General features: G+C 39.0%; 1 protein-coding gene across 1 annotated transcript in view; it reads left to right on the forward strand.

Annotated features, from left to right (window-relative positions):
• Window positions 1-10,579, forward strand: part of TMEM67 (transmembrane protein 67) — a gene marked incomplete at its 5' end in the record, with an annotated part of 32,006 nt that extends 21,427 nt beyond the window's left edge. The window contains 8 exons of the mRNA XM_080609721.1: window positions 2,049-2,189; window positions 2,751-2,831; window positions 3,946-4,062; window positions 5,171-5,287; window positions 5,370-5,474; window positions 5,797-5,899; window positions 9,105-9,247; window positions 9,701-10,579. Of these exons, the coding sequence (XP_080465847.1) occupies window positions 2,049-2,189; window positions 2,751-2,831; window positions 3,946-4,062; window positions 5,171-5,287; window positions 5,370-5,474; window positions 5,797-5,899; window positions 9,105-9,247; window positions 9,701-9,781 (888 nt within the window). The 3' untranslated portion in view covers window positions 9,782-10,579. The remainder of the gene's footprint in view (window positions 1-2,048; window positions 2,190-2,750; window positions 2,832-3,945; window positions 4,063-5,170; window positions 5,288-5,369; window positions 5,475-5,796; window positions 5,900-9,104; window positions 9,248-9,700) is intronic.
• Between the last annotated feature and the right edge of the window lie 3,146 nt (window positions 10,580-13,725).

Raw genomic sequence — 13,725 nt, forward strand, 5'->3', positions numbered from 1 at the left:
CACAAGCCTTGTGTCTGGCACCAAAGTAGTCACTGGTTGGCGTAGTCACTATGACAGTGCTGACCGTATGGCTGGTGCAGGTACAGTCTGGCAGCAAAATGGGGCTTTTCAATACTGTACTGGGTCTGGCTGGGGTGGAGTTTATTTTCTTCACAGCAGCCCATAGGATGTTGTGGCTAAAACAGGGTAACACACCAATGTACTGGCTATCGCTGAACAGTGCTTGCACAGCACCAAGGCCCTCAAAGAACAAGCTGGAGCTGTGCAAGAGGCTGGGAGTACAACCAGGCCCCCATCTGATCAAAGGGATATTCCATACGATATACCATTATGCTCAGCAGTAAAAATGGAAGAGAGAGATTTTCTGGGAACTGGCTGAGCACTGGTCTACTTGTTGGAGATCATTAGTGATTGCCTTTTGTCAGGGTCCAATTGGAGAAAAACCCCAGTGCCGGACCCTGTTTCAGTTCATGATCCCAAGAGTGAAATTAAGACGCAAACGAGGTCAAGTACCGTAATCGATTAGTACATTTATTACAAAAGGACAATTATTATAAAAAAGGGGAATTATTGTAATAAAGGGGATAGTGATAGGACAGATTGGAAAAAAGGGAGAAAATGAAGCAAGGATTCGAGGTGCAGAGAGAGAGAGTCACCACCATGGATCCAGCTGTGTCCCGGGGATCTGTTGTCCCGGTCGTTGGTGGTAGGAGTCCTTCAGGGTTCGTAGTCAGTATTGGAGCAGAGTGTCCCCCAAGAGTCTTGTCAGAGGTGGGTGTCCTCATGGAGGTCTCTTTCTGGAGTCCCCTTGAAGGTACCCCATGGAGTGTGTCTCGTGGAGTTGCCCTCATGGTCATGTCTCATGGAGAGTGTCCTTCACGGTCCGTAGTAGTCATCAGCAGAGTGTCCTCACGGAGTTGTCCTTCTGGATTCATCTTCATGGTAATGGTTCCTTGGTGATGTGTCTCTTGGGGATTACCTTTTCCCCCTTTTATTATGAGCTGGAGGAAGCACCTCTGTTCTTCATGTCACATATTGCATGTGTCTGGTGGACCAGTTTCCCTGGTCTTGCAACCAGCTCTTGTCTGGGGACACACACACACACATGCACACACACACACTTCTGCAGCAATTCTTGGGATAATGGGCAGCAGTTCCTCACACCAGTCCTTGAGGTAATGGAGTCTTATCTCAGCTCTTTCCCAGTCATCCCTCAGGCAATGAATGGTGGAGTCCCACTTAAGCTCCTCACACCCTTCTCTCAGGCATTGGAGTCTTACCTCAACTCCTCCCACCCATCTCTGAGCAGCTTCTCAGACCAGTCTTTGAGACAATGGACACTGGAGTCTGATTTCACATCAGTCTCACACCTTTGAACCAGTTGTTGTGGAGGTTTTTTTCACCTTCTTCCCTTTTCCTTGCTTCTTAAACTTCATTATCTTGACCCACAAGTTTTCTTGGTTTTGTTTTTCCTGTTCTCAGTCCCACTGTGGGGGGTAAACCCGCCACAAATATGTTTCCATGCAGCTGTGGTTCTGAATAATTTACACATATTTCTTACCTCTGAAGTGTTTCAAGACGTGGTGTTTCTCTTCCCTCTTATTTGGGAACTTTTTCTAGATTCTTTGTTTAAAATAGGTTCAGCCATAAAGGCAGTGGAGGGAAATATATTTCTCTTCAACGAAACAACTGGAATATATAGGACCAAAAAGCTGAAATTTGGCAGAAATAATATCCCTGTGCATTCCAACAGTAGAATTTGGAGTTTTTCAGTAAAAATCAATGTTGAGTTTTTGGGAGATTTAGGTGCATATATTTTTGAATTTCTGTATCAACATATATGCATACAGTTTATGTTTTTAATTATGTTTCTCAGTAAGAACACTGGATCACACAAGTGGGCTCTATCATAGTGAACATGCTACTATTCCCAGGTCCATTTTTCCTAATTTGTAATTCGTATTTCCTGTTACAATGGAAACAACAGTGTCATAATTAATACTGTTTATTGCCTCATGTTGTTACGTTGGCCTTCTTAATCACTTCAGGTGGTGGGATTTTCAAACCTGGCTTTAATGGATTCTTCTTCCAGTCTTGCAAGAAGCAGTGAGAGTTACATAGCTCCTTGTAGCCGCATTTTAAGATTTGGTGTGTCTGCTGCAGTCTGGTTAGCCATTGCTAGCTTACAGGTATGGGAAACACATATATACTGAATTGTCATTTCGAGGCTGGTTCTTGGAAGCTAGAATATACCACTAGGCCATGCATACTAAGTATCACAGTACTGGGTATATTCTTAACTGTTTTGCTTGGTTTAGACTTTTAGCTGCTTTAGCATGGTACACCCCTGGAACTCAAAATGCATCTTGTGAGCTATGAGACATCATAGTTTGTAGCCAGAATTTTAATCCTCTCAATGAGGTGAATTTATGCAATTACTTCGGCTTGTTTTAAACAACTTTGGAGCATCCTGTCCATGGCAGGGGGGTTGGAACTAGATGATCTTAAGGTCCTTTCCAACCCTAACTATTCTATGATTCTATGATCTCCAAGTACAAAATGGAAAGCAGGTTATTGCTACAGCTTTACTTCTTAGAGGGAAAGATGTCAATCCCATTTCATAGGCTCTATTTGCAATAGCGGCCATTATGGAAGTCTGTAATTTGTGAGTGTTAAACTGTGAAGTTAACTGCTTAATAAAGTCAAATCTGATGAACTAACAAAAGAAAAATTGGTTGATTTTATTTCAGATTATATTTTTTTCTGTGTGCTATGAAAGATTTGTTGAAGATAAGATAAGCCAATTTGTTGATTTGTGTTGCGTGAGCAATGTAAGTATCTCTTTGTCTCATTTGTACAGTGGCATTTTTAATAGAATAATACATAAGATAGTTTTAAGAATATTAAATAATATTTATTAATTTAATTTGAGATTACAAGCTAACAGCCAAAGTAAATGTTTCTTTCAGCTAACTTATTGGTGCAATATACAAGAAAATTTCAGTTTAACTCTAAATGTAAAAGGATTCGGGAACTATAGGTACCAGCATGTTCTTCTAGATGTGTGATTTTTAGGTTGTTTATGAAGTTAATTGGTTACATTTGCACATACAGAATTTAAAAGTAACAAATCATGACAGAATTTGCTGCCCTTCTGTCCACTGGTTTGCATTTTACTACTTCTGTTTTATAGCCACAGCTGTCTTGGTATTATTTTATACCAGTTTCTGCTCCTATCTTGTGGTTGTCCCTCAACAGCTGAACCTCATGATTGTCCCTTTTGGACAGTTACCACTTTTTTCATGTATTTTTACTTGAACTCATCTAAACTACTTTGCTTTCTCTAGTTTTAGTGTGGGTCTTAAAGCTTTGCACTGCAGGAATTCCTTTTTAACCAAAGAAGAGAGCAGTTGGAACAGGTTGGATTGGCTCATTTGCACAGAACTTTTTAAAATACAGAGATTAACCTCTTTTATCAGCCTTTCCAGCCTTGGTGATTCCTCTTCTGTGAAACAGTGCATGGGTTGTCAAGAGAGTTGATTTGGGGGTTTATGTGATATATATAAACATTCTATCATACTGAATGGAATTCTATTAAATACAGTCTCCTAGGAGCTCAACTGGAATCATGCATATGTATTATGTATCACAGACATAATTTTTAAATCAAAATAAAAGTAACTTTGCTTTAATTTTTTGGGCTCTGGAATTAAGTAGTCATCCTTGTTGATAAACTAAACTTGAAGCTGGTGGGTGTTTCTAGTTAAACATAGATAAAACTAATCAGTAGAAGAGTTACTAAATCTTTTTCTGCCATATTTATTTTGGTACCTGCCTACTTGGTATGTGTATAAGGTCTTGCTGGTCTCCACTGGGAATTCAAGCATTAATAATAAAATTCTAATTTTTAATTAAACTATACTTCCTTTCCCCCATCTGTTTTAGATTTCAGTGTTTCTCTTGTCACACAGCTGCTTTGGTTATTATATCCATGGTCGCTCTGTGCATGGACATGCAGATACCAATATGGAAGAAATGAATAGGAACCTAAAGAGAGAAGCAGTAAGTAAAAGTACTAAAGTTTACACCTGCTCTAGTTATTTATATTATAAAAATCCCCTACATCTTTGCATTATGAATCTGCACTTGTGCATTGCATTGCACCAAGCTGTGATATCACCTATTGGTATGTATATATAAGAGTCAATAGTTCTTTTAACTAGCTCTTTACTATCTCTTCTTCTGATACTTCTTCATATTCCATAGATAGATAATTTCTGTTTATCTAAAAAGCCTTTTATGTATTTAAGAACCTTCTTTTTGATATTGAAGCTTTCCATAAGTGCATGGCTTTCCTAATAAAGAAACGTTTACTTTTGCAATAAATTCTTTTTTTCCATCTCTTCTCCTGTGGTGATATAACTTATTCTTTACTAAAATTAATTTCAGTAAGTATTTTTTCTAGTTTTTCATATGTTGTACCTTTGCTGTGAGCTCACGCAAATGTGAAATGTCTCATAGAAGACTGAAGCAGTTTGCATTAAATTTCATGACATCTTGCATCTTTGTAGGAACAAGTTAGACAAAGGATATTGCTATTTCAATGATAAATAGAAAAAAAAAACCATCACAACCATGTGAAAATTAAACCTCAAACATTGAAATATATAGGAATTTCTTTATTAATATAATTTGTATAGATGTTTTCCTGTATTTTTTTCCTAATTTGCTTATTTCGATATAATTTTGGAAAAGCAGGGGTTTTTTCCTATGGAGGTACCTAATTTTCTGTTTTCCTGGGGAGTTAAAATTTATTAAACATGGCTTGAAAAACACATGGAAAAAGTCAGGCTCCAAAGCACAAAAAAGCAGGACAAGTATAGAATAAATGATAGATATAAAAGAAAGGGCTTCAGAGTGAATGACAAAAGATGTATTAGAAGGTAATGAACTGAACACAGGTGAAAAGAGGAATATAACTTTGTGACAGCAGGGGTCAGGATTTCCTGTCCTGTGAAAATCTGTCTATACTAGAACCAAGAGTGCAGTCGATTCAAATATTTAGTACTATGTGTACGTGAAAGAAAGGAAATGAAAAGCTTTTGATTTTGGGAGGTCTATGAATGACACAAATATGTTTTAATAATTTACAATTGCTTTAATTGCATAGGAAAATCTGTGTAGTCAGAGGGGTTTGCTACCAAACACAGATGGCCAGACATTTCAGATGTCCATTTCAAGAAAAATGCGACTGCACTATGACAGGATTCATGAAACCCTGACAAGAGTAAGTGAGATACTTGTATTTTGTTAATGTTATTTAAATATGTAATTTTTTGCACTGAAGTCATGGCCATGTTACATTTCAGAGACGTGGTCCTGCTAGGCTTTTGGATTCATCTGCGAATACTTTTGAACAAAGCACAAGGGCATACAACACCATGAACAAATTTCTCAGTTCTTTTATTAATCACGTATGTATTTTGACATTACTATATTATGGAAAAAGACTAAATATTGTAAATCAGACCATAATTTCTCTTACGGCGTATGTGCTTAAGGATTTGTTGTTAAAAACAGCAACAGTGCTTCATTCAAGAAAAATAACTGGAGTACTGTCTGACAGTACAGCTTGTTGTTAAAAATGACAAATCCTTTTTTGTTATGTACTTATTTTTGTCTTTGAATAGACCAGTGCTTTTTTTCATTCACAAAATGAAACTATCCTTCACTTTGTAACAAATACTTTTTCTTTGAAGTCATAAAACAACAGGTATTGTTTTCCTTTTCTTATAGGCTCATAAAGAAATGGATTATATTGTTAAAGATAAGTTGCTGTTTGAACGGATTCTTGGCATGGAGTTCATGGAACCAATAGAGAAAAGTCTTTTTTACAGTGGTAAAAAGATTTGCGACTCGTTATTTGTACTGTTATAAGTATATAGGTTTCTGTGTAGACTTCTTTCCCAGAATTTACAATCTAAACTGGACTTTAGAGAAGGAGGGGTCATTAAATGATCGCTTGTGAGGGAGAGACTGAAGAGAAGTTCTCCAGGTTACAGAAACCCTATTTATATTTTGTCACTGCAATGATTTTTCTCTTAGGCAACTGAAAAGATACTCTGTAGAGATGGGCACATGTTTATGAAGTGCTCCTTTTGACCTGCTGTCTGGATCCAATATGCACCTTGGAATGGCAAGGAGACCCATAATATTTAAATAGCTTCATGCTATTTTTTAATATATAGTACCAAATTTCTTACGAAACAACTAAAAGTACAGAAAGACAATTTCTCTATAGAGGATATTGATCACAGGGAGGATGTTTTAGTGGAATACTTGATGTTAATACACCACACATCTTTGCAGACTCCACTAAGTAATTTGGGTTCTTGAATATTTTATTTTGACGCTTTTTAAGTATTGCTAATGCTTACAGCAAAAAATGAGTATTCCAGCAGAAAGAGGGATGACACCAGTTCTGATTCTGGTCGCTGGAGCTATGCAAGGTCAGTCAGACTTGGGTTCTCCAATGCAACATCCTGAATCCCAGCCCCATGCTAAACCTAGCCATAAGGGTTTCCAAGTGACCAGTACACGCATTAAAAATAGATTTAGTGAAAGTTCTTGACCATATCTCAACCTTCAACCTAGGTTTCTAAATCAGAACCTCTGGAAGATTGATGCTGTGGAACACCAAGGCTCTAAAAACCTTAACCTATTAATAATTACTGCCAGGTGACCAATACCTGCATCACTGGAATCCTCATCCAGTGTTAGGTCCTCCACTTCCTCAACTTCCTCCAGGTTCTGAAACCCAGAATCCTGATTTCCTTCTATTAACAGATGTGGTCTGTGGACCAGTATCCACACTACGTGAAATATGAGCTATAAACTTAGGCCTGATAACCAGTCAGCTTCTTCAGTTCCTGAACTATACAGAAGCCATCAGACCCTCAGTTCAGACCCTGATTCTACCCGTAACCATAAACATGGCCATCACCTGCATGAAAACTAAACATTAGCTAGTAATCTAAGATGATGCAAGCCCTTGTTTTGAGACCCTCAAGTACTTGGCTCTCCTCCCTCACTGTTACTTAGAATTTATAAATTCTAAACCTTATCAGAACTGTAATCCAGTCCATAGCTATTACCAGATAACTACTACACATCCTAAATATGTCATTATTCTTATATAACAGCAACTGCAGATTACATCACTGAGCTGTGCAGAGCTTTTCCTACTTTATAACACTGGGGCTGCAAAAGCTGAAGCCTAATTTGAATTTCAAACCTTGCTGTGTAACCAGTAAGGCAGCACATGCTTTCCAACAAGCCATGGTTGTAGTCTGGTGTCGTAGTTTAATCCCGGGCCGTAAATTAGAACCACACAGTCTACTTCCCCCCCACACCCTTTCTTCCCCCCACTCCTGGAGGGACGGGAAGGAGAATCGAAAGAATGCAAGTCCCACGGGTTGAGATAAGAACAGTTTAATAACTAAGGTATAACACAAATCACTACTGCTACCACTAATAATAATAATGATAAGGGAAATAACAAGGGAAGAGAATACAACACCTTGCCACCTGCCGACTGATAACTCGCCCCCACCCAGCAGTGATCCAGCCCTTCTGGGTAACTCCAGTTACATCCCCGGGCATGACGTGCTGTGGTATGGAATACCTCTTTGGCTAGTTTGGGTCAGGTGTCCTGTCTCTGCTTCCTGCCTGCTTCCCCTCCTCCCTGGCAGAGCATGAGACTCACAAAGACCTTGGTCAAACCAAACATCGCTGTTATCAGCTCTGTTCCCAGGCCAAAAGTCAAAAACACACTGCTGCACCATCTACTAAGATAGCCAGTATCTGCCTTATAACTAGGACTTGCTTCAGCCTCAGTCTGATTCCACATCTTGCAAAATCATAGAATAGTTTGGGTTGGAAGGGACCTCTAAGGTCATCAAGTAGAGGCCCCTGTAGTGAGCAGGGACATCTTCAACTAGATCAGGTTGCTCAGAGCCCCAGACCTTGAGTGTTTCTAGAGATGGGGCATCTCCTACCTCTCTGGGCAAACTGTGCCAGGATTTCACCACCCTCATTGTAAAAAAAAAAATTCGTCCTTATATCTGGTCTGAATCTCCCCTCTTTCAGTTTAAAACCCTCTCCACTTGTCCTATCACTTGTAGACACTCTTAAAATCTGTACCCACCTTTTGTATAAGCTCCCTTTAGGTACTGGAAGGCTGCTCTAAGGTCTCTCTGGAGCCTTCTCTTCTGCAGGCTGAACAAGCCTAACTGTCTCAGCCTTTCCTCACAGGAGAGGTGCTCCATCCCTCTCATCATTTTTGTGGCCCTCTTCTGGACCTGCTCCAACAGCTCTGTATCTTCCCTGTGCTGAGGGCCCCCGAGCTGCATGCAGTTACTCCAGATGGGGTCTAACCAGAGCAGAGGGGCAGGATCACCTCCTTTGACCTGCTGGTCACACTTCTTTAGATGCAGTCCAGGATATGATTGGCTTTATCAGCCATTCCAAAACCCTATTCTAAACCCCAGGTCTACTTAGCCATAAATATTGTCAAGTATGCAATGGCTGACTTAGAATTAAGTGTATAAGCATGATGTGATGTCTCCAAATTGTGCATTAGTCAACAAAGCTTTGGTCTTTTGACTGCCATTGTTTTAAAGTTCATAATCTTAAGCATTGATATAAATATATTCTTTGATGGTTTAGACTGCCACGGTTCCCAGTGTTTTAAATACAAATCAGGATTTCATGGCAGTAGTTACACAATTTGTAATAAAAACATGCTGTTTCCAATAAAACTTGCACTAGACATTTTTCTGAAAAAGAGAAGTGTTCCTTTCTCTTTTGAAAGTGGTGCTTTTTGATAAGAGGAGTGGGTAAGTGGTCTAGACTACTTCTGCTATGAAAAAGGTATTTTAAGCTTAAAAGACCTATTTTTTTTTTGTGAAACTGCTAATCAGTGAACAAAGATAATGTCAAGCTTTCCTGTTTTCTTATCAGCTTTCTCAGTGTGCACTGATGAACTCCACGAACTTGCACTTCACAGGAATAATATGGTTTTGACAATTATTTTCTTTCTGTAGATGAAGGACAGTCCTTCAGTGATGTTCTCTATTATGGCAATGAGACGACACTGCTCATCTTTGATATCCTGTTTTTCTCCGTTGTGGATCTGGCTTCCCAAAGTTTTGTTTTAGCAGCTATTCTAACCTATTTGCAACAAGAGGTAAATTTCAATTTAAGAACACAGTCATATTTTAAAAGCCTGGGTTAGTGTGGAAGTATATGCAGTTAACTACATAATTAAAGCGGTAAGTCAGCAATATGTGGTGACAGAGGACTATACTGAGAGCTTATAAAATAGGTTTTTGATGTGATTTTTTTGTCAGAAAGGCTTGTGAGAAATTACTTTTATTCACATGACTGTCATGAATAAAGAGGCTACAAGTAACTTTCAATAGAAAACAAATATCTGTTGAGATTAATCACACATAATTATATCATATTTCAGGGTGGAGATTCAGAAATGTTTCGAAAACACTGACAGGAGTTAAGCACCTAATTAATTCATGTTATTTACGATTTAAAGATAATATGAAGTTACTACATTACATTAGTTACTGAAACATTCTGTTCTAAGCATTTCTTCATTAATACATTTTTTCTAAAATGTTCTTAGATATTCAGGTTTATTCGTAGTACACTTGGGCAGAAGAATTTGGCATCCAAAACCCTGGTGGATGAAAGATTTCTCATTTAATTAAGAAGATGGAGAACTTTGTTGAGGAGTTCATGGTGGATGTTGTGTCCATGACCAAAGCATCTGTGACTGCAGATTAATTCTAGTGTGCTTTTCAATAATAATAGTGTAATGTTTTTGAAAAGGATAATTTTTTATATTGTGTGCTATTAAACTTTATTTTTGTGTATTTACAAATATTTTTTGAATTTATGAACACTAAGCCATAGGCTATTAAAAGGAAAGGCGCATGAAAATAAGACAGAAGTAAACTTAACTGTTGTTATTAGTAAAATAAGGTAAATATTATTTGATGTTTTTTGATAAGATAGAGACTGCTCACTTTTTTTTTTCCTGACAATCCCTTACATCTTTTTTATTATTTTTATTTATTTTGAGGTATAATGTTTATCAAACACACAGCACAGGATTTGTTCTCAAGTAAGCTACTATTTCAGGAGGACTTTTTAAAGATCACTTATTTATAGCGACTCCAACTTGAAATTTGAGCTGTTCTTTACTGTGTGATAGTATTGTGTGCTTTTGTCTCTTCTCTTGGAGTTTTTTCTTGGGTGTGGACTAGACACGACAAAGTTTCCTTGTGTTTGAGATTCAGTAGTGTTTCAGTGATGCAGAAAAACAGGTTAGTTATGATAGAGCAGTGGAGATGCTTATAAGTACTGGGGGTTTGTTCCTGATCTTCTGTCATCTGATGCAAAATGCATGGGGAAGTAACAGTAATGCTTCTGTGCTGTTTCCACACAAGTGAAACAGAAGCAATCGTTCTTACCCTTCTAGAAGTGTTTTCACAGGTGCCTATCTATGCTCATGTACCTCTCTCTCTGTCTCTCTGAACTTTCTGGCTTTATTATCTTTAGGTATAACCCAGAGACCATAATCATTTTACCATTATCATGTTTTTGGAATTTAAACAAGTTAATAATTATTCAAGTGCCACTTATTAAGTATTAAGGGAGATTATGAATGGCCTTCAAAACACCTTAAAGTGAGGTGTCTACCTCCCATTTGTACCTCTGAAAAGTCTCCCTTTTTTAAAGTATGTTTTTCAGTAAATGGTTAAACATGAATAGTGTTTGCTAGTTTTATAGCTGTTAACTGTCTTTAGATGATTCCACAAGGGATTTCACCAGCAAAAACACCACAAAAATGTAAGCCAAGGTCAGTGTGCTTATGCCAAAACAGAGACTGAGGACATGATTAGCTGGACTAGCAGATTTCCAATGCCAGTGTGCTCATCTGAGTTGAAGCAGCATTGTTTCAGGTGTTTCTTGGCTTTATAACAAGGAACATGTTCTCATTTTGATACTACATGATATTATGATCTTAAACCTACTGGAACATGGACATAAACCTCAGGGTCACTATGACTCTAATGTATTTGCTTTTAGTGTTGGCAAAGCGTGTGTAACTTGCTAGTTCTATATAGTTGCTATTAACTAATAGAACATGTCTGTCAGTAAGTCTGTAGCAAGAGAGATGACTGAAGAGTTGATTTGCAGCAGGACATCCATTTATCAATATGCAGTTTAGCATGGACATTTCCATGTCCTGCTTTCCTTACTTCTGTCTGCTTATGTGCACAATGCTTAGTTTTTTGGTGCACACTATGCTGCAAAAAAAAGGCGCAAATACAAAACTTCCAGCCGTGAAGTGTGCCCTCTAAATAAAATTATTGTTGTTGCCTTTATAGTGAATGTAGAGATGGAAGTGTCCATTAGGTGCTGCATCCTTTAAAGTAGCCAAAAAATTGTATTTCTACTGAGTACCATAATTATATGATTTATTAGTTGTGAGGTTTCTGTCATACTTCGTGTCAGTGATCTACTGAGTGCCAAAACTGTAAACTAAGCCAAGGAGCCATCTGAAGAAGGGTCTGCAGCAGGGCATTAGCAAGGCAAAGTTAAGCTCACACGATGCCCATGTATTTCTTTGGTCCATACCTTTGCATAGCTTAACTAAACTTAACTTTCCAGCTCTTACAAGTCCTACTGAAATGTCAGTGTACAAAAGGAAATATACTCTTTCTTATGTGACCATATTTATTCAAGGTGACTGATGTGACTAAGGGGGTGTAGAAAGTTGCTGTGGTCCATAAGTGATCAAGTATGACCCTAATGAATTATCCTAATAGAGATCTTTTCTTATTGTCACTTTCCAGCAGTAGTACTGTACGTCACTGGCAATGGTAACAGGCTCAGGCTTTTTGTCTGTGTGAATTCTGATGATGTGTTCATAGTCATGAAGGTATTCTAGGGAACACAACCACACTTCAAATGTACCAGAATGGTCTGACCTAGGACCAACTTCAGCCAGAATAGCTAAAACGTAGTAACCAGACCAGGGTAAACTAGGGAACGCCTGCAAGCAAGTGCCATCTTTAGACACAGACTTATACTTTTAATTAGCCCAGTACCAGCAGAAATGGGGACATTTCAGCTCTCCCTCTGTACCCTGTTGTCAATGCTTTTGCTTAACCACCAACACCTTTCCATGGAAAAGTCATGCTTTGAGTTTGCTCTAGATAGGCCTTTAATTATGTGCTGCTCAGAAGGGCATGTAAAAGCTCTGATGACCTTGCAATTTGCAAGAACTACTGCTACAGGCAACTCTTGTTACAGGTAAATGATAAATTAATCTGAAAACGTCAAAACAGTTCAGTTGCTTGGTGCCCTTTTCCCCTTGGTGCGCACACTATTCTGTTGTGTTTTATTTTTCCAGGTCATTTATCTAAGCTGTTAATACAGCTAAAATAGGCACTTTACATGATTTAGGAAATAATTACAAGAATCAGAAGTTCCAGGGGTTCATAGCATTCATAGATGCTTTCATAGAATCATAGAATAGTTAGGGTTGGAAAGGACCTTAAGATCATCTAGTTCCAACCCCCCTGCCATGGGCAGGGACACCCCACACTAAACCATGCCACCCAAGGCCTACATCCAACCTGGCCTTGAACACCGCCAAGGATGGAGCATTCACAACCTCCCTGGGCAACCCATTCCAGTGCCTCACCACCCTCTCAGTAAAGAATTTCTTCCTTATATCCAATCTAAACTTCCCCTGTTTCAGTTTGAACCCGTTACCCTTTGTCCTGTCACTACAGTCCCTGATGAAGAGTCCCTCCCCAGCATCCTTGTAGGCCCCCTTCAGATACTGGAAGGCTGCTATGAGGTCTCCACGCAGCCTTCTCTTCTCCAGGCTGAACAGCCCCAACTTTCTCAGCCTGTCTTCATATGGGAGGTGCTGCAGTCCCCTGATCATCCTCATGGCCCTCCTCTGGACTTGTTCCAACAGTTCCATGTCCTTTTTATGTTGAGGACACCAGAACTGCACACAATGCTCCAAGTGAGGTCTCCTGAGAGCAGAGTAGAGGGGCAGGATCACCTCCTTCGACCTGCTGGTCACGCTCCTTTTGATGCAGCCCAGGATACGGTTGGCTTTCTGGGCTGCGAGCGCACACTGAAACCAGCTCATGTTCATTTTCTCATCAACCAACACCCCCAAAGTCCTTTTGTTCATCCTTGCTGTCCAGTGAACACTTGAAATGGGTTGACTGTGCTTTGTTCTCCTATTGCTTGGTGTTTGTTCAAGGAATGTCTCTTGTGATTGTATTTCCAACTTAATGTTTTTCCTTTTTAAAAATTAACATGCAGCTACACTGTGCTGTTCATGTAATGAGCGTCTTCCAAGTTTCTAAATGTTTTATTTAATCACATGGCATCTCAAACCCTCACATCTCTCCCTCTGAGCAATAAAAGATTTTCAAGGATTGGAGTTGTTTTGCATTTGTAAAATCCGTTGACCCAAGCCCATAATGTGCTCTTCCTCCCGTGAGCATGGGGGTTTCAGAGCGGGGCGGGAGGCTGCTACTGGCTCTGCAGTGCAGAGAAGCTGTCAGGACATGTGTAAAAAGAGGACTGTCCAGTCAGTGAGGCAACAGAGGG

This window comes from Psittacula echo (assembly GCF_963264785.1).
Source record: "Psittacula echo genome assembly, chromosome: 2".
Taxonomy (NCBI): domain Eukaryota; kingdom Metazoa; phylum Chordata; class Aves; order Psittaciformes; family Psittacidae; genus Psittacula; species Psittacula echo.